The following is a 22,190-nucleotide window of genomic DNA, read 5'->3' on the forward strand; positions in this document are numbered from 1 at the left end:
AATAGTCCCTGGGCTGCGCAGGCGTCGGCCATTACGTAATGTAACGGCGAGGAGAGCAAAATCTCCTCCCCATCGGCAATCCCCTCCAAACTGCTTCAACATTGAACGACCCGGGGGAGATCAGCAGGAATACTAAATAGCAGAATTACTATAATCGCCCCAGAGATACTAGTTACTCTGCATTCTACTATGTATAGTATCCTAACACTGCTCCCGACCTCACCTCCACAAACAGGAACAAGCACCTATACTGAGGCTAATCCCTCATCTAAAAAATAGGTGACAACTGTAAGATGCCTTAAACTAAAATCATCGGACCCCGGAGGAGATCATATGCAGAATTCCAAATAACGTATATTAATTCCCACCACTTAAAAAAACATGAAATGATGGAGGAGGAGGAGGATGTTTCAGGACTCCTTAAGAACCTGGATCATCTATTAGAGAAACAGGTGAAAACGTGGTGGGACGTACTCACCTTTGAGCAATACTTAAAGGAGGGTTTGATTTTTAGGAGCCTGAGGTGGGATGTCCCTCCACAGGATGGTTTAAATGACCAATCATTTTTGGATGAATGGCTGGTCTTCTTCAATAAAATGGGGATTGAATTACAGGCCTTGGTATTGAAAAGAAAGGGGATTAAACTAATGAAGCTAAAAGAGCAGATTGAATTAATAAGGGTTAAATTAGAACCCCTGAGTGAAACTAGCCAGGTAAAAGATTTTATGATGAAGAAGAAACTGGAAAAGTGGGATAAGGACACCCAAAAGAAAAAAGTTAAAAAATATAATAGAGATTTAGCAGATTTTAAAAACAATAAAATCTACACATGGCAAACTAATGGTTCAGTTGAGAGAAATGATCAAGGGAATCCCGATGCTGATAACAGAGGGGATGATGACTCCAGACAGAGTATCAAAACCAAAGAGGGAAGGGGTAAGATTGCTACTAAAACTAACAACAAAACACCTGTGATGCAGAGTGCCAAACCTAGAGATGGAAATACCCGTCAAAGGGGACCCATTTCTCAAGGGGGATACCCTTCTCCTAGGAGAGCACCGATCATAGGAGATGGAGTTTTTCCCCCAGTACAGTATGGTTTTCAACAACCTCAAGCTCAGATGATGGGGTACCCGTATTCAACACCTTACCCACCCTTTAGAGATCAAAGATGGCCACAAGATGTGTTAGATAATAATAGGGGCTTTTCGCTACCAGTGTTTAACAGGTTTACACCATTGGGACACGAAGATACGGAAAGGAGGTACAATGAGAATATGTACCCACCCTACCACCCACCTCCTCCACCTTTTCTAAATCAGAGGGGGAGAGGAGGACGGGGAGGAGGGACCCCAAGAGGTCGAGGGACAGGGACACATATGGGACAGAGGAATACACCTCTCCAATACAGTGGGCCGATGGGCAAAAACGGAGAGGATGTCGTGCGGGTAAGCGAAAACAACACAAACAATCCAAGAAAAAGAATGAGGGATATGTAGATGGAGGTGTGTTCAATTTGAGTAAGGTGCAATTAGAGACCAAAGAATTAAACATTCTAAAGACTGGCCTTAAGTGTGCACCAAGAAGAATGTTGAATAAATTTGATGTTTATATGGACGTACACAAGTTTGTGCGCACTCTAAATATCAAAAAATATTTTCTCATGTACCCCTCTAAGGGAAGCTCCACTGTGAGTTCAATCAACACCCGAAGTGTTAGTGGTTTAAAAAATCGTTCACTGTTTAACCCTCAGATCCCTAGCAATCATTTTGTGGAAGTTTTTAAAAATCTGGTACTCAATGATTTAGATGCATTACCTCTGAAGAAAGGTGTTAATGCTCGTAATTTCAAGGACGGGATTAAATCCTTGGAGGACAAAAAAGACATCATTATACGCCCTGCTGATAAAGGCGGGGGGGTGGTTATTTTAGATAGATCCTTCTACGATAACCAGTTAAAAGCATTATTGAGTGACACTTCTACATATAGGAAAATGGATGTAGATCCGACTGAGGATTATAAAAATCAACTGGAGGCTCTCATCCAATGGGGGTATGGTAAAGGGGTTCTCAACGCTAAGGAAACTAAATATCTAGTTCCAAGTGCATGCAGTGTACCGGTTATTTACACCTTGCCCAAAATACACAAGGATCTAATCACCCCTCCTCCACGTCCGATTGTCAATGGTATAGGTTCAGTTACAGCAAGGCTGGGGGAGTACCTGGATAGAATTCTTCAGCCTAGCGTTAGAAATACAAGGGCTTATTTAAGGGACACTACTGACCTTTTAAAAGCTCTAAATGAGATACGGATTCACCCTGATGCCGAAGTGTTTTTAGTAACAGCAGATGTGGCTAGCTTGTACACCATCATCCAGCATCAGGATGCTTTGCTGGCCCTTAACTGGGCTTTAAGTAGGAGAGATGATATCCCTCATGCCCAGAAGGTATTTGTGGGCCATGCTTTAGATTTCTGCATGTCCCATAATTATTTTTGGTATGGGGGAGTCTTCTACTCGCAGATGGTTGGTGTGGCAATGGGGGCCAAATATGCCCCAAGCCTTGCCAACCTTTTTATGGCAGAGTGGGAGGATAGGGCAGTCTTCTCAAATAGACCAAAGCAGCTGATTTTTTATCGGAGGTTTATTGATGATGTCTTACTTATTTGGGCGGGCACTGAGTTGAGTGTCAAGATGTTCGCGGAAGAATTGAACTCCAACCTTAACAATATAAGTTTGGACTTCAATTTCAGTCCCATTTCTGTTAATTTTTTGGACCTCACTATAGAAAGAGAGAGGGATCATTTGAAGATGAAAGTTTTTTTCAAAACCACGGACCGGAATAGCTACCTGTCCACGAGGAGTGGACATCACCCCTCGTGGATAAGGAATATTCCGAAACGCCAATTTCTGAGAGTTCGCCGTAACTGCACCACAGATATGGATTTTACTATCCAGTCTGGTGTTTTGAAGGAGAGATTTCTACAGAAGGGATATAATTGTACCCGCCTTGATAAAATAATAGAGGAAGTGGGAAATATCCCTAGGGAGGTATGCTTGCAAAATCGGATAAGAAGTAGTGATGAGACACAGCATCAGGTCAAATTCTTGTCAGGTTTTCATCACCAATATAGGGACATAGAATCCATTTTTGCCAAGCACTGGCATATTTTGAGCAGGGACAAACACCTGGGCGCAGTTTTACCAACTGCTCCTAAGTTTATTTATAGAAGAGCTCCCAATATTGGTGATAGGATCGTCAAAAAGATATTAAATCCGCCAGAAAGAGTCACTATCACTGGTGATTTAAAAGGATTCTTTTCTTGCAGAAAATGTATTTGCTGCAGAACGGTTTCAAAAATTAATAGGGGCGTTACTTCGGTGACTAACGGGGGTGGGTGAATCCTTTAAAATAGAAGAGTTCATGACCTGCAACACGACCTTTGTGGTGTACCTGCTGTGGTGTCCATGTAGGCTCTATTATGTGGGACGCACTAAAAGACAATTGAAGGTCCGTATCTCGGAGCACCTTGCAAATATACGGAAGGGGTACAAGTGCCATAGTGAGTCTATGCACTTTAAAGAGTGCCACCAGCAGGATCCATCCCTTTTACAGTTCTGCGGTATTGACCAGGTTCACTATTCTTGGAGGGGCTCAAACAGGATCAGAGACCTGTCACAAAGAGAAACGAGGTGGATATTTTTGATGAGGAGCTTGACACCAGCTGGTATGAATATCGAGCTGGATGTCAATAGTTTCATCAATAACTCCTGACACCATTGGTCATTGAGATTGTCTGCCTCGTTCTCTTCTTCTAATGTCCTTTTGTTCTCTTGTCCTTTCTCTTATCCAGAGGGCAGTCTTGTGAACATGTCCTGCTTACTAACATTTAGATTCTTTAGTAGGAAGATAAACTCTGGACGTATTTTGGGGAATTTTGTGCCTTCAAACCAATATTTCTTTCTCATGTACTTTTATTTTTATTTTCATTTTTATTTTTATCCTTATTTTTTATTTTTATGTTTATTTTTATTTTTATTTATTTTTATTTTTATTTTTAATTTAATTTTATTTATTTTTATTTTTATATTTATTTTTATTTTTTTATTTTTATTCTATATGTTTGATTTACATATGATTATTTCAGGATTGTATGTACTGGGAGGTACATCGTGACATCAACTATTATACCTTAATGTCATTCATATTGATCATTGTTTGTTTATGCATTCTAAGATCAGTTATTTTTAATATAGTCATTATTTGACCTGTACTATTTTAATTAGTGTGTTTCTACTTTTTTTTAAATACTTTTAAATAAGTTGTAATGTTGTGTGAACTCCTGGGCATTTGTCGCACAAGGAAATGCTAGCAGGTTGTACAAAAATACAAAAATCAGAGAGACACTGAACGTCCTTTTTTAAGTGGTGGGAATTAATATACGTTATTTGGAATTCTGCATATGATCTCCTCCGGGGTCCGATGATTTTAGTTTAAGGCATCTTACAGTTGTCACCTATTTTTTAGATGAGGGATTAGCCTCAGTATAGGTGCTTGTTCCTGTTTGTGGAGGTGAGGTCGGGAGCAGTGTTAGGATACTATACATAGTAGAATGCAGAGTAACTAGTATCTCTGGGGCGATTATAGTAATTCTGCTATTTAGTATTCCTGCTGATCTCCCCCTGAGTCGTTCACTGTTGAAGCAGTTTGGAGGGGATTGCCGATGGGGAGGAGATTTTGCTCTCCTCGCCGTTACATTACGTAATGGCCGACGCCTGCGCAGCCCAGGGACTATTCCGGGTGTAGTAAGATGTCGTGGGTGGAGTGAGCTGTCTAGGGGGAGCACGTTAGCGCAAGCGTGAGGACGTTGGTGCCCAGACACAGCCAATCAGCTTGCTAATTGAACGGGCTTCCCCGGAAGTCCGCGCATGCGCGGAAAGGAAATACAAGTTTTCATTACGGCGGGGATGAGAGAATTGAAGAGATAAACAAGTGGAAAACCGGGTTGGTAAGCCTCTCTTGATGTGGACGGGGAGCAGCTTCTTGGGCCTTGAGTATAGATCGGCCGATTGTTTGTTTATTTAAATTTTGTGATCTGGCTGAGAGCAATATGTAGGGGGCCAATGAGTGACCCTGTACACGGAGAGGGGGAGGAGCTGGGAGTAACTGACCAGTAACTACCCACCGGATGAGCTCAATCACCAATTGGGGAACACAGGGGGGAGGAATAATCTGTGCTGGGGCGGACTGGTCGCCTGGGATTTTAAATAAAGGGGAGGTTGAGATAGCTGGTTAGCCAAACCCATGAGGAAGTCCATTGGACGAAACATGTCGGGGGCGTGGCTATACGGCGACCAGCATACACAGTAGAAGGTAGAGAGAAGGCGGAGGAAGGAGTACACACATATTGAAGGACTGGTTATCACGTTTTGGCGCTGCTTTCAAACTGGGTTGTCTGCTGTCAGGTACCGCACAGCTGCCTTGTTATAGAGTCGGTGCTTTTTGATATCAACTGGACTTGCTTCTGATGTGCTCACCAATGCCTAAGAGTATAGGATCTCCTGATTGATCAGTGGAATGTCTACTTGAAGTGCCTGCTTTTAATTTGATTCATGTGAGTGTGATTTTTAGCGATTTTTCTAGTGAGATTAAAATCAGTTTTGCAATTTTGCACTATGGGAAGTCTCTTTTGTCTCCTTGAGGTAACTCTGAGATATTAACCCACTAACCTCTGCTGCGGAGTCTGGCACAAGATTTTGGCTGGAGGAACTGCTACCATCTGTATTCATTATAAGCGTTTCTTGCCCGACACGAGAGTGCTGGGCAATACTGTTGGTGAGTGTTCTAGACGAGGGGGGCACGAGCACTGAGGGTGCGGTGGAGGTTTTGCGTTTATGGACACTCCGTTTTAGAACTGTCACTGGAGAAGAACTTTTTGAATCACTGTGATCATCATTTCACAATCAGACATTGAGTGTGTCTGAGTAATTATTGGATTTGTGAAACCACACTTTTTGGGACTGCACTTTGTTATTAGAGCACCTTTATAGCAGTTAATAATTTGCTGTATTTATTTGCTACATTAATTTTTCACTTATTTTTTTCATTTCATATATATTTTCACTCATTTGAAGTTCATGCGATTTTTTTGATTATTATCATTCACATGTGATTTTTGATTGTGATTGTATCGCTATTTACTTTAATGTGTATTTTTTATTTATGCACTTGAGTTTATATCATTCACGGAGTCCAGTTGGACTTTTTTGTACACTGATATCTAGCAGTGTTGCGTTTATAGCGCCACAAGGTGATTTTTGTAGTATTTTGTTAATTTCGTCACCTCCTGAGAGATAGATCATCATATTGCCTTTGACAATGCCACCACACTCCTTTCTTTTTTTCTTTTTTTAAAGTCTGATATCAGTTCCTACTTCTGCTTCCAGTGTCAGCTTCTACTTCTAGACTAAGATGCTGGCCGATGAATAATAAAAAAAAAAATGTAAATCCCAATGCCTTTATGTTCTTGGCTGAGTATACATACAGTATTTCACAAAAGTGAGTACACCCCTCACAATTTATAAATATTTTATTATATCTTTTCATGCGACAATACTGAAGAAATTACACTTTGCTACAATGTAAAGTAGTGAGTGTACAGCTTGCATTCAGAGGCAGTTGGACACCTTTCAACTGCCCCTGAACTCATTCAACAGTTCGTGTACACAGTCTCGTTTTTTGGTGTTTTTAGGCAGTTGCGTTTAACCTCATTTTTCCAGAAGAAAAAAAATGTGTTCAGACGCAAAAGTTTTCCACGTTTCAGAAGCCAAACATGGCTAAACGCAGTGCCGTTTTCGTTTATAAGCATTTTTAAAGGTGCCCTATTTGTTGACATTAAAAATCTCAGAAATTATGGCAAATGATGATAACCCATCAAAAAAAAATATTTTAAACAATTTGAATTGCTTACAATGATTCATAGACCATTTATATACCCCAATGAGCCCTTGAACTATTCCAATACACCACTAGCATTGCTGTTATCCGAAGTATAATTAGAATTTGACCCATATGTTGTTAGATTTGAACAAGCAACTTGTGGCAGGTGATGTGGCAAGTGGACAATGCACAACTTGTGGCCGATGACGTGACAAGTGACAATCCACAACTTGTGGCAGGTGATGTGGCAAGTGGACAATCCACAACTTGTGGCGGGTGACATGGCAAGTGGTGTGGCAAGTGACAATCCACAACTTGTGGCAGGTGACGTGGCAAGTGGACAATCCACAACTTGTGGCAGATGACATGGCAAGTGGACAATCCACAACTTGTCGCAAGTGGACAATCCACAACTTGTCGCAAGTGGACAATCCACAACTTGTGGCAAGTGACGTGCCAGGTGACGTGGCAAGTGGACAATCCACAGCTTGTGCCAGGTGACGTGGCAAGTGGACAATCCCCAACTTGTGGCAGGTGACGTGACAAGTGGACAATCCCCAACTTGTGGCAGGTGACGCGCTAAATACAAGTACACTGCTGCTAATCACTCTGGTCTCACAAAATGGCTGAAATAGTTAAATAATACTGTTTTTTGAGCTTGAGGAAGATATTGTGAGGTTATCTTCTAAACTCGTCTAGATGCAAACGTGGCAAAACGGGTGTTTCTAAACGACGGTTTCAGCTTTTAAACACGTGTTCAGCAGAGTTTGCACTGGCGTCTCGTGTGTATAGGGCCTAAGGCCTCATGTACACAGCTGCTGGTAACTCATCCAATGTTATCTTACGTGTACATGTACACAGGTTCATTTAATGCCATTTTTAGGCAGTTGCCTTTATAGGCTTTTCTCTGAAGGCAAAAAAAATTTGTTCAGACACAAAACACCGCTAAACACAGTACCAGCGTTTAGCCGCGTTTTAGTGTGCCCTTATTTTTAACATTACAAAACTTAAAAATTACATCAAATGATGAAAAAACAAAAAAAATAAATAAATGAAAAAATGTATAATTGCTTGCTATGCTTCATAGACCATTTACGTATATACCCGTAATGAGCATAATCCAATCCAATACACCACTGGCATTGCGGTTAGCCAAAGTATAATTGGAATTTGACCCATATGTTGTTAGATTTCAACCAGATGGCCCCACCATTGAGCTTCACCCTGACTTGATCAAACATAGTTGCATGAAATTTAGTGTTAGGGTTTCCCATTAGGGTTAGGGTTTTCCCCTTGAAGAACAAGTTTAGGGTTATGATAAGTGTTAGGGTTTCCCATTAGGGTTAGGGGGTTAAGGTTAGTGGTTTCCCCTTGAAGAAAAAGTTAGGGTAAGTGTTTCCCATTAGGGTTAAGGGGTTTTGGTTAAGGTTAGGGTTTCCCCCTTGAAAAACATGTTTAGAGTTATGGCATGTGTTATGGTTTCCCATTAGGGTTTCTCATTAGGGTTAGGGTTACGGTTACGGTTTTCCCCTTGAACAACTTACGGTTAAGGTTTCCAGTTAGGATTAAGGTTTCCCATTAGGGTTAGGGGTTTATATACTAATCAATTGCAATTTTAAAAATATAATATGTTAAAAAAAATTGCAATTCCATTTTTCATAATAAAGACAAAGAAAATATATACAGCTTATAAAAAATATAAACAAAAATATACTAATCAATTGCAATTTAAAAATTAAATATATAAAAATAATACAGTTTTTTGGGCTTTGGGAGGGTCCTATTATGTTATCTTAAATAAATGCTGCTAGACGCAAATGTGGCATGCAGATGCGGAAAAACAGGCGTTTTTAAACGCCAGTTTAAAGCTGTCAAAAAATTTGTTCAGAGAAGGTTGCCTCAGCGTCCCGTGTACATTAAGTGTAAATTTGCTGTTCCCTCAAAATAACTGAACATGCAGACATTAATGTCTAAACTGCTGGCAACAAAAGTGAGTACACCCCAAGTGAAAATGTCCAAATTGGGCCCAAAGTGTCAATGTTTTGTGTGGCCACCATTATTTTCCAACACTGCCTTAACCCTCCTGGGCATGGAGTTCACCAGAGCTTCATAGGTTGCCACTGGAGTCCTCTTCCACTCCTCCATGACCACATCGCGGAGCTGATGGATGTTAGAGACCTTGTGCTCCTCCACCTTCTATTTGAGGATATCCTATAAATGCTCAATAGGGTTTAGATCTGGAGACATGCTTGGCCAATCCATCACCTTTACCCTCAGTTGTTTTAGCAAGACAGTGGTCGTCTTGGAGGGGTTTTTGGGGTTGTTATCATGTTGGAATACTGCCCTGCGGCCTAGTCTCCGAAGGGAGGGGATCATGCTCTGCTTCAGTATGTCACAGTACATATTGGCAGGCATTCATGGTTCCCTCAATGAACTGTAGCTCCCCAGTGCCGGAAGCACTCATGCAGCCCCAGACCATGACACTCCCACCACCATGCATAACTGTAGGTAGGAAAGACACACTTGTCTTTGTACTCCTCACCTGGTTGCCGCCACACACGCTTGACACCATCTGAATCAAATAAGTTTCTTCATCAGACCACAGGGCATGGTTCCAGTAATCCATGTCCTTAGTCTGCTTGTCTTCAGCCTATTGTTTGTAGGCTTTCTTGTGCATCATCTTTAGAAGAGGCAGTGTGTGGCGTATGGTCTCAGCACCGACAGCAGGATCCCCTACCCCTTCAACCTCTGCAGCAATGCTGGCAGCACTCATACGTCTATTTCCCAAAGGCAACCTCTGGATATGACGCTGAGCACGTGCACTCAACTTCTTTGGTCGACCATGGCGATGCCTGTTCTGAGTGGAACCTGTCCTGTTAAACCGTTGTATGGTCTTGGCCACCCTGCTGCAGCTCAATTTCAGGGTCTTAGCAATTTTCTTACAGCCTAGGCCATTTTTATGTAGAGCAACAATTTTCAGATCCTCAGAGAGTTCTTTGCCACGACGTGCCATGTTGAACTTCCAGTGACCAGTATGAGAGAGTGAGAGCGATAACACCAAATTAAACACACCTGCTGCTCATACACACCTAAGAGCTTGTAACACTGAATCACATGACATTGGGGAGGAAAAATGACTATTTGGGCCCAATTTGGACACTTTCACTTAGAGGTATACTCACTTTTGTTGCCAGTGGTTTAGACATTAACTAGAAACCTGAAGTGGGCCCATGCAGTAAGGCGCTGTAACAAAGGCAGCGCGAGTGAGACACAGAACTGCTTCTGAGCTAAGTGTTAGGAGTGGTGGTGCTGCTAACGAGAGCCAGGTTGCTTGGCTTTTTTTTCTGATGATTTTCTTTTAGTTTTTTTATTAACCACTTCCCACCCGGCCAATGCACATATACGGCCGGGTGGGAGCCGTCTACTTCTGATAGGACCTTCAGGAACGTCCTTCAGAAGGAGCGGGATCGCGTGCCCGCGCAGCGGCGCGGTCCCGATGTGCTTGTGTCACCCAGACACGGCGCATCTCAGATCGGCAGGAGGGCCCTGTGATTGGCCCTCCTGATCACATGACGGCCGTGCCCAATCACGGCCGTCATGTGATGTAAACAAACAGCCGGTTGCTAGGCAATCGGCTTCCTCCTCTCCTCACACAGAAGTCATCGCTGAGGAGAGCAGATCGCTGCAGCCGGCTGATGATCAGTGAGTATGAGCTGTTTTTTACACATGTCCCTAATAATAAAAACATGTCGCCCACATATGTCCCACTAAAATCACATGTCCCAATGATTATCTGCACACATATGTACGTGATCACCTGCACACATATGTACATGATCATTTGCGTACATATGTCCGTGATCACACAAACCAATTATTATACACTTAACAGAATTTTTTTTACCAAAAACATGTAGCAGAATACATTTTGGCTTAAATTTATGACAAAATTTGAATTTATTGGATTTCTTTTAATATAGAAAAAAGAAAATATTGTTTTTTTTCCAAATTTCCGCTTTTTTTGCACTTATATCGCAAAATGTAAAAAACGGAGTCGTGAATAAATAACACCAAAATAAAGCTCTATTTGTGCGAACCAAATTATAAAAATTTTATTTGGGTACAGTGTAGCATGACCGCGCAATTGTCACTGAAAGCGCTAGAGCGATGAAAGCTGAAAATTGGTCTGGGAAGGAAGGGGGCGAAAGTGCCCAGTATTGTAGTGGTTAAAAGTGTGCTGCCAAACGCATAACAAATGGTCACCACCACTGAGCTTAATCACCGCATAGCATACTATTCACTTGTACAAATGTTTAAATTATAATTTATTAATAAGCATTAAAGGAATGCTCCGGGACATTGCTAGGCTGTTGGCAAATGATGGCTAGTCATTTCAAGGTCACCTCCTGCATCACAGTAGTGAGCTTTCAAACGCTGAGCTCAGAGCTACTGCATTAGGGGAGAGAGAGTGCATGTGAGGGGGTTTGAATCAGAGGAAAACCTCACTCCTGTAATGTGGAAGTGAGCAGTAATGACTAGGTCTCACTTACCAACGTCCTATCAATGTCCTGGCAACATTTTAGTCAGGCTTCATGAGGTATGTAAATGACCCTCAACTGCTATAGCAAGGGCATTATTCAACTTCAGGCAGAGATGCACAGTTTGCTTTTATCTACAAACACCCCTTTAGCTGCACCTGCAGTTTTTTGTAACTGGTGAACTAACTCTTTAATTTAATAAAGATTGTACAGAAATGTTTTAATACTCATTACACCAAAAGAGTACTGCAATATTTTGTTATCAGTCTAGAATGTCAAAGTCTAAAATGATCTATCTTAAAAATTTAGATTCCAGATTCCATCATCTCTCGTGGAGTGCAAGTACTTCCACGGGACACTGCATCACTCAGCACCACACCTTCTGAATCACCACGAGCGCAGGCTACGTCAAGACTTTCCACTGCATCCTGCCCAACACCAAAAGTAAGTAGCCTCTAATTTATACGAAGGTTATGTTTATTGTATGTGTTAATAACCAGCTTAGTAAGAGACTGTTTTTGTGTTATAGTGTGCATGCATGTATGGGCTGTAAACTTGCAAACTCTTGAGCAAGCACTAACTTAATGTGTATTAAAACTGAATTCCCAATAAATAGCTTTTTTTTTTTAAGTTACGGTGCATATCATTTCTTAGGTAATTTGTGCATATCAATGATTATGATCTGCAGATGCTTCCTTTCAAAGTCTTGTTGCTAGTCCTGTATTGCAATGGTTACTGTTTAGAACTGCAGCTTCTAGTTAATATATCGGCCCACATAAAAGTGATATTTCAGTGATAGAATCTGGCCCAAGCCACCTGCTAGCTTCTTGTATCTCTGTCATTAGACCAGCAGTAAGATCTCCCCACCATAGTTTCTCTTTTTATTTTCAGACACTATGGTGTTCCACTGCTGAACTCGCCCCCCCTACTTTCTCTGTTGCATTCTCTACAGAATAAAATAATTATAATATATAAGGACAAAAAAATAATAATGGTACAATAATAGTAAAATACATGCACTCTTCCCAGTGTTTTATGTGTTTAAAATGCTGCAAATGTTCAAAAAATGCCAGATGAATCTGCCAGAAAGCCACTGAGCTCCTTAACTTCCTGTTCAGTCTACCCCTGCTTTTTTCCCCCAGACTTACACAGAAAAATGAAACATGTACATGAGCAAGTGTGGTGTGGTAATGTTTATGCATTGTAAATGGTATGGATTTCCTAAAGCAGGTTATTGCCTATACCAAATTATATTATGATTTATTTGTGATATGACATGCCTTTATCACTCTTCTAGTTTGCTCTTGCACATGTAATTTATTAACTATAATAATCCGAAAGAGGAACACACATACTCTGGTTCCAGGATTGCCCCACATTTACGAGTTCGTGTTTGCTCAGAATACACTTAATACTTGCTATACTACTTTTTCTTATTAGCCATCATAGCTCTTGTGTGCTAGTGAGTGTGTTGTGAATTGCCAACCATGCTTCTATTTAATTACATCCTAACAATTGCAGTGTATGGCCTATTCTAGAAAGTTTTAATGCCTACCACTAGGGCTGGATTCTTGCTTTGTGTTTTAACTTCACACATATTCCTTTTTTTAGCTGGATTTTGAAGGTTTGTAGTTTCAGATGATCACAGGTATAATGCTTACCTCACAATGGCCAGTATAAACCATTTTCACATTTTATTTCAAGGACATATTTATATTTTCAGCAAGTCTAGCAGCATTATTTATCATTTGTGCAAACTGCTGGATACAGCCTAATACAAGTTTTGTTTCATATGAATGTTGAAAGTGAAGCCTCTACTCCTCGGTATAGATGCCAAATCCAAAAAAAAAAACGGTACAATTGTAGACGTTTTTTTTATACAAATTGCAGAAAAGAAAATTGAAGAACAACCAGTTATTAGAAGCTGACAGCTGAAATTTGGGTGTTGCAAACAGCACCTTTACATTTGTTTTCTATGTATTAGTACATATGCTTAGTTGCCGGTGGGTGTGAAAGAACACACAGAAACCACTGGACTGCAGCAGCAAGATCCAGCAATCCTCTGCTATTGCATGTTGACTGTTTAAGACCAATTTGTCCATAATACAATTTTCTTCGATGTATAGACAAATCTAGGATGCATTGCTATGAATTTATGAAAATACAGCATTTACATGGTTAGTAGAATAAACATTTTACTGATTATTCATGTTACCATGTCCACATAACAGAGAGAGTCTACAGTAAATTTTACAGTAAATTTACCATTGAGTATTAAATATATTTTGTTGGATTGCTATATATCTGGCTTATTTTTTCTTGTGACTGTAGATTCTGTCCTGTCTGTTTTCTCCATCATCTGTTGTAGCTTATAGGGTACTCAGAAAAACAAAGCTGTCCTAGCATGTATGTGCTACCAACCAGAATTGATCGGCATCTTTCCCTTCAAGCCATGTAAGGCCTTGTTTGGATCAGACTGATTACCCTCTGGGAAGCCGTGATCTAATTTTTTGTTTGCTTTTAAAAATAATCTAATTTTTTTACTGATGAACTAGACAGTATATAAATTTAGACATGATTGACCTTGAGTTATTTATTTTGTATTCAACCCTTTTTTTTTCTGTATCTGGATGGCATGTAAAGCAATTCATAATTTAAAATGTAATATTTACATAGCAACACTAATACATTTTAGCTCATGCCAGGTGGAAAGTGAAGACATTTAATTAATACCATTTACAAATTGGACAATTTTGGTTCCCTGCTTTACAGTGGCAGATTTATCAGAAAGAATGACTTTCTCTTGGAGGATCGGGGAGGATTCTTTCCCCTGCTGTAGCAAATTGGATCATGCTTTGCTGGGGTTTTTGCCTTCCTCTGGATCAACAGTGGGTATAGGATTGTGTATAAGGGATTGTTTGCTTATTTTTTTTCTCCCTTTTATTTGTTGAACTAGATGGATTTGTATTTTTTTTCAACCTGACTAACTATGTAACTATGTGATGTTGAGGTTTAAAGTGTAAGTTCTCAAACATGAAAAATGTGACTTGAGCAATTTTGGCATAAAGACACTGAGTTCTGCACCAGCATATCTAGACCACCTTAGTATTCAGGTTTTATTCGCTGTTTACTAGATGCTCAGGGGGAAAGCTTTAGGTGCCCTGACATTGTGGACAGGCCAAACCCACAAAACAACCATATCACAACACTGAAGCAAGATACCGCTGGGGTACAGCAGTCAGTTTCTCGCTAGAACAGGAAGTTCAGTCTTTGAAAACGGTAATTTAGGAAATGTAGGAAATTTCTGTATATGCAAAAATCTCTCAACTGGAATAAGGTCAGGCTTCCAGAAATCATTAGTTAGCATGCCTCCAACTTTTGCATGATACATTTGAAAATCCTAACAGGAGAAACAGTATTAAAATCAGAGGCATGTCTGAGACCACACAGGTTGAAGATCTAATGCCAACAGTAATAGCCATCTTGAACACCCTTCTGGGGAAACCGCCTGCTGCAGAGATTGAACTTGATTGGATAGAGTTCTCTCACAAAGAACCCCTGATCCCAACAATCCTAAAGATGGGCTCTGCAGAGTGCACTTTTTAGTACCGTCAAAGATTCCTCCGTGTGTAAAGCCTGGGTAAAAGGACATTTTAACTTTGGTGGCGTCAACATTGTGATCATTGTAAATTTACTGTCCCCTCAAATTAATGTTTAAACCGCTGGCAACAAAAGTGAGTACACCCCTAAGTGAAAATGTCCAAATTAGGCACAATTGGCTTTTTTCCCTCCCTTGTGTCACGAGCCTCGTTACTGTTACAAGGTCTCAGGTGTGGATGCCTATGGTGTTATCGCTCTCACTCTCTCATACTGATCACTGGAAGTTCAACATAGCACCTTGTGGCAAAGAACTCTCTGAGGATCTGAAAAAAAGCATTGTTGCTCTACATAAAGATAGCCTAGGCTATAAGAAGATTGCCGAGACCCTGAAACTGAGCTGCAGCATGGTGGCCAAGACCATACAGTGGTTTAACAAGACAGGTTCCACTCAAGACAAGCCTCGCCATGGTCGACCAAAGAAGTTGAGTACACGTGTTCAGTGTCATATCCAGAGGTTGTCTTTGAGAAATAGACGTATGAATGCTGCCAGCATTGCTGCAGGGGTTGAAGGGGTAGGGGGATCAGCCTGTCAGTGCTCAGACCATACACCGAACACTGCATTAAATTGGCCTGCATGGCTGTCATCCCAGGAGGAAGCCTGAAAACAGCTGAAGACAAGCAGACTAAGGACATGGATTACTGGAACCATGTCCTGTGGTCTGATGAGACCAAGATAAACTTATTTGGTTCAGATGGTCAAGCTTTTGTGGTGGCAACCAGGTGAAGAGTACAAAGACAACTGTGTCTTGCTGTGTCTTGCCTACTGTCAAATATGGTGGTGGGAGTGTCATGGTCTGGGGCTGCATGTGTGCTGCTGACCCTGGGGTGCTACAGTTCATTGATCGAACCCTAAATGTCAACATGTACTATGACATAATGAAGCAGAGCATGATTTCCTCCCTTCGGAGACTGTGCCGCAGGGCAGTGTTCCAACATAATGATGCCAAACACAACTCCAAGATGACCACTGCCTTACTAAAGAAGCTGAAGGTAAAGGTGATGGTCTGGCCAAGCATGTATCCAAACCTAAACCCCAATTGAGCATCTGTGGGGCATCCTCAAACGGAAGGTGGAGGAGCGCAAGGTCTCAAACATTCCCCAGCTCTGTGATGTCATCATGGAGGAATAGAAGAGGACTCCAGTGGCAGCCTGTAAAGCTCTGGTGAACTCCATGCCCAAGAGGGTTAAGGCAGTGCTGGAAAATAATGTTGGCCACGCAAAATAGACACTTTGGGCCCAATTTGGATATTTTGACTTAGGGGTGTACTCACTTTTGTTGCCAGCGGCTTAGACATTTATGGCTATGTGGGGTTATTTTGAGGGGGCAGAAAATTTACACTGTTATACAAGCTGTACACTCGCTACTTTACATTGTAGCAAAGTGTAATTTCTTCAGTGTTGTCACATGAAAAGATATATTTGCTGAATGAGATCATTAGTGGCCCCACTGAGGGCAAAGCTGCCTCAAACCAAGAAGTCAAAGACTTATGTATGAAATCAAATCTTTCCTTCAGCACTCGCAAACACCTTTTTGTTTTACAAATGACCTCTGACAGGAGAGCCAAGGCCTTCAATTCCTCTGCCTTCTCAGATTCCATACGTCCTTAGCAGTCTAAGCCTGCCAAGCCCGCTGGTAAATACTCTTCTGCATAAAGGTTTGTCCGCACCTGTAATTATCCAGGTGGGTGTTGTCTTGCTTCAATTGCAAACTTTTGGGTGATCCAAGTTTTAGATAAATATGTTGCAAGCTGGTATTCCACAGATAAAACAATTCTGTCCCTTCCACTTGGAGTGGTTCTCCTCCAATCTCCCTCTTTTAACACCTTGCAGATTTGCATTTTCAGTACAGAGCCTTCTGGAATAGGAAGTGATGCTCTGATTCCTTCCCCATAAAAGCTTCCAAGGCAATGATTCAAACCTGTTCACTGTCCAAGGGAAGGATGCAGTGGCGGCCATCCATTAAGCGCACACGGGTGCCGCCTCCTCTCTTTAACGACCCCCCTCCATTACTAATGGATAGATTCATGCATATTTTTTTTTAACTTTGGTTCGGGGTTCCCCTGTGGGGAAATTCCATGCCGTTTTTATCAATGAACTTTTATGTGTATTGCCAGACCAACAATTCATTATAGCCGCGAGTAGTTTTAAATGACTTTTTTTTCCTTTAGATTTTGCTGTCAGACTGTTCTAAACACAGGAAACATGCCACTTTACAGGCATACTATAGACACCCCCCAGGTACGAAATTTAAAGGAATATTAAAGGATACATGTCCCCTGGGGCAGGACCCGGGTTCCCAAACACTTTTTATGGCAATAACTTGCATATAAGCCTTTAAAATTAGCACTTTTGATGTTTCATGTTCGTGTCCCATAGACTTTAATGGTGTTCGTGTGTTCGAACAACGTTTTTGCCTGTTCGCATGTTCTTGATGCGAACCGAACGGGGGGGGGGGGGGGTGGTGTTCAACTCATCCCTAATGTGGACATGTATAGCACACAGTGCCCGGCTTGCAAAAAAAATAAAATATCTATACAATGTTAACATATGCCCAGGTTAGCAGTGTTTCCTTGGTTTGAGATTGGGAGGATTATTACTAGTTTGTAGGAAAATAGGTGTAAAGGCGCTAAAACCTTCCCACATAAAATCTCCATCCGGTGCTCAGACTTTAGGGCTGCTGACGCCTTCAACATACCAGAATAAAGGAAAGGGATGGTCAGGACTCAGGATGACTTCCAAAATAGTAAATGCATGTACAAAGCTGTAAAACAGCCTACGTGTTTCTGACGTTAGTCCTTCCTTCTGCTTTGCTGGATAAACATGACAAAGGATGCCTGCCCACTGGGCTGGGAAGGTGTGTCTGGTCTCTTGACAGTTTATGGTCTCTGGTCCTAGGAGATGGCTCGTCCACCCATCACTGTGCTAGAACCTTGAGCAATCAGACTCATTCCTGCATAGGACAGTTTTGCTGGAAGCGCATCCATCTAGTAAGAGCGCAGCCTGTCAAGACTACAATGTTGTCAGGGGTGAGCTCAGTCCTTCCTTCTCTGAGCTGGCTGCTTGGCTGTCGGTTAATTGCCTGCTCCTATCTCTCCTCAGTGACTCACCGGTTGATGATATCCTGCTTGTCAGTCCTACCTACTTAAGCCGTTCAGCCCAGATGATCTCTGCCTTCACCTTGGTCACAACTTTAGAGAAGCTCTTCTGTGTTCCTGTTAAAGACTTGCTCCCTGACGTTTTGGCTTGTCTGACTATCCGTTCCGGTTCCTGAACTCTGGCTATGTTTTGACTACGTTTACTCTGTTTACCTTTTTTTATTGTTATTAAACAAGTGAGATTTAACTGTACATCTGTCTCAGTCTGATTCATGGTTTCTGACAGACGTGTTGTGCGTCAACCAACAAATTGGACAGCAGCAGGGCTGAAGGTTTTCTACTTTTTGCAGTAAACTGAAAATCATGTTCAGTCTCCTCCATGGTGTACATTTCAGGTGTGAAATATTGGCAGGCTGACTGTAAAATTTGCCAGAGCCTAGATCAATGTAAGTGGTCTTCACTGGGAAACTTTTCAGCACTTCTGCCTGCAGTACAGGAAATGGATGGTGTTCTGCCTAAACCACAAGGTGAACAGGTCTGTAATTGGAACTAATGATCCCTATTTGGGGGTGACAAGCTGCATTAAAGTGGATGTAAACCCACTCTCATCCTTTCTAAACTACTGCAATATTGGTTATCTAGATGGATATATATGCCTCCTGCATGTATACTTATCTGTCAAATGTCTCCCCTCTGTCTGCTATGAGACTCGAAAAACTGGAGATTTTGTGGGTGGGTCTGTTTTCCAGGGCTCGGTGGGTGGAGTCGTGATGTCAGTAGACTCCCCGCCCACATCTACACTCCCCTTATCAACATGCATTTTCTCCTGTGTATTTCTTACACTGAACTTCTGCTATGATCACTAACATCCAGTCAAAACCCAGAAAAGTCCCCACATGACTGTGTGTGGAACAGCCAATCCTTGCAGAGCAGCAGAAGAATAGAGTGGGAGGGAATTCAAAAATAATGCATGTCTCTTAGGCTAGTGCACGAGATATGTAAATCACCTGTCACTCACAGCAAGGGGGAGGATTTGACAAAGTTTTTCTCTGTTTGTCAAGATTTATCTCGCTGAACAATAAAAGTGGATTGTTCAGAGCTGGATTAACTAGTTTTGGCAAGAATGTGCTCAAATGATAGGAAATCTTCTACTCTACATTATGGCATAAAAAAATCAGGTTTACATCCACATTAAGGTCTTCATATGACCAATACTGTGATTTATGCTTTTCCTCTGATAAAACTTTTACCCCAGCTGCTTCAACAGATTTTAGCCAAAAAAAATTCCTGGTCTTTTTGGTGGTATCATAATTGCATTGTTGGTCTTGGTACACAATTTGTCTGCTGGTACCCTACATGGCACCTTAATCTTCATCCAGATGTTTTGACTCAAAGACCCATCTTTCATTTACTTTAGACTGACTTGTTTTTAACAGCCTGACTGTTTTTTGAAAGTCAGGCCTGGAGAGATAGAAATCTGTCTCCTTTTGTCATCCACCTGGCCCTGTCTTGCTAGCCTCCATATCTGGTCCTGCATAAGGACTAGTCATGCTGCTTTGCCCAGGGCCCTCTTTATTTCCTAATGTAGAGTCCTCTTTTTACCTAAATAAGTCTGTTATCCATCACACTGTCCAAACAATTTGCTCATAGAAGATAGTTCTCCATTGTCTGGACATGTCTGGACAATGGTCCAAACTGTTCATGTTTATTTTATTGTTATGGTCTCCTCCTGCTAGACAGATTTCCTTTCTGTGGTTACTGTCAGGTTGAAGAAAGGCTGGGTGGCAGCCACCAATTCTCATTAGATTCACCAGATTTTAGTTCATGCATAAGCTATCTACAGATTTTAGTTCATGCATAAGCTATCTACGCCTGGATCCTCTATTTCCAGTTACATCTGGGCAGGAAGTGCCTTGTGAGTATTTTGCCTCCAGGCTTCAGCTCCTGAGTCTGCAAACAGTTACTTGTCATCTACTCAAACCTTTACAAAGTTTTGCAAAGTTAATGCTGCTGCATCTTCACATGCTAGTTTTGGTCTCAAGTACCTGTAGGAATTATGTCCTACATTAAATATTATGTCCTCAATTTTGAAAGAAATTTCTTCCTGCAGTAATTTGCAGTGTTTGCCTTACCTTCTAAAGGCACCCCTATGTTGAACTTTTGTTTTGTTTGTATCTAGTGTTCTACTCAGGCACGTGACTGTATAACCCAGTCATAAAGACTAGAGAAAGCTATGTCTGTCAATGAGCTTGGGAAAAATGTTGCAGTGAGTACAAAAAGAAAACACACTTTTTTCCATTTACCTTGTTTCTGTAGAGAGAGACTGCTATGCCTTCATTACCAGGCTTGTAAAATTCTTACAGGAGCAACTGCTGGAAGCTCAGTTCCTGTTTATGTCACCATACCCTCTAGAATTACAGCTAACAAGAGGCCTTCCTTACACACAATGTATGGGCAGGCTCTTGGAAGTCAAGGAAGAAGCATTGTTTTGCAATGAAAGTAATCAATGTATGCATTTGTAATGGGACAAGGAGGGCTTGGAGTTGGGCGGATTCTGTAGTCCAACAGGTAGGGCTGACAGTGCTGCTTGGAATTTCAGTGCAATAGAGGCACTGTGATGTTAGCCAAACATAAAGGAGCACTATGTATTTTTGCTAGCTCTCCACTCCCCTTTGGGCATAAAGAGACCTACTAAGCCTTGTAAAACATTCCCTGTTCACAAACAGATACAATGTGCAGTTTAAGACAACTGGATCACTCCTAAATAATTTTCACTCCTTTTAAAAACAAAAAAAAACTTTTCTGAACTCTATCAAGTTGAAAAAGATTTTCCAAAAAGTGGACTATACCTATGATTGACCCTGCTATTTCTGTCCAGAACAAATATCTTACTGTAAAGATTCTGTGGACAGTAAATTTGGGATGCACTTAAAAGCTCTCTTTACCCTGGCAGGTCCAGCCTTGCATCCAGCTCTCTCTGGTATTTCAGTATGTCAAACCTCAACTAACTGGACCAGGACTATTTACAACCAACAAGACCCTGTCTCTCCGGATCATGCGGTCACAGACTAATCACAACAACTTCCCTCTGCTCTTCTGTGTAGAAGCCCTGGAACATGGCATGAGACAAATATCCAAGATGACTCTTCTTCCTTGATAATGTCCAGTCAACGAAAAATGTTGGGAATGGTCTATTCAGGATGTCTGTGAGTCTGTAAATCGCTTTACTAAAGGGACAGTGGGTACTGGATGAGGTATTACCCTCAGGCAATCACGTAGAAAAACAAGCCGGTTATTTCTCTGTGGAGGAAACAACAGTTGATTAACCTTTTACAACCTCGGAATCTGAGAGATTGATGGTACAAACTCTTGCGGAGATGGTTCGTTTACTTTCATGCTGCCCCTAACCGAGTCAGCTGAAAGTTCTGTCTCTTCCTTGGGTTCTTTAAAAACCTTACAATCTTTTCATGCATTTCTGGTCCAGGCATTACTAGAAAAGCTTATTTATGCTGAATGGGATCACCCGGATAAGCATTTTCTCCCTCCAAAGAGATTTTCAGTTCTCTATCCCATGGCGGAAAAATTCACAAAAAGATGGAAAGTACCAGCAGTTGACGATGAGATTTCCAGCATCAGTAAAAATGTAACTTGCCCAGTAGACAATGCAGAAATGCTCAACCAGTTCCCGACCAGCGCACGCTGATGAACGTCAGCAGAATGGCACAGGCAGGCATATTGGCGTACAGGTACGTCCAATCTTTAATGCCGCCCTGCTGCCGGCGGGAAACTCGCGCGCTGGTCGGGACCCCCGTGAGTCCGGTCGCGGGTCCCGCGGACTCGATCGTCGCGGGCATACCCGCGATCGTCTCACGGGACGGCTGAACGGAGAGATGCCGTTGTAAACAGCATCTCCCCGTTCTGTCTAGCAACTAGTGACACTGATCTCTGCTCCATGTGAT

General features: G+C 41.6%; 1 protein-coding gene across 26 annotated transcripts in view; it reads left to right on the plus strand.

Annotated features, from left to right (window-relative positions):
- The window catches only part of GPHN (gephyrin), a 935,903-nt gene that overhangs the window by 618,824 nt on the left and 294,889 nt on the right, over positions 1 to 22,190 (plus strand). For all 26 annotated transcript variants that reach the window (XM_077464979.1, XM_077464987.1, XM_077464985.1 and 23 more), the window contains one exon: positions 11,786 to 11,920. In XM_077464979.1, coding sequence (XP_077321105.1) covers positions 11,786 to 11,920 — 135 coding nt within the window. The remainder of the gene's footprint in view (positions 1 to 11,785; positions 11,921 to 22,190) is intronic.

This window comes from Lithobates pipiens, unplaced genomic scaffold (genome assembly GCF_037356315.1).
Source record: "Lithobates pipiens isolate NorthernLeopardFrog02 unplaced genomic scaffold, aLitPip1_a1.2 Scaffold_30, whole genome shotgun sequence".
Classification (NCBI taxonomy): Eukaryota; Metazoa; Chordata; class Amphibia; order Anura; family Ranidae; genus Lithobates; species Lithobates pipiens.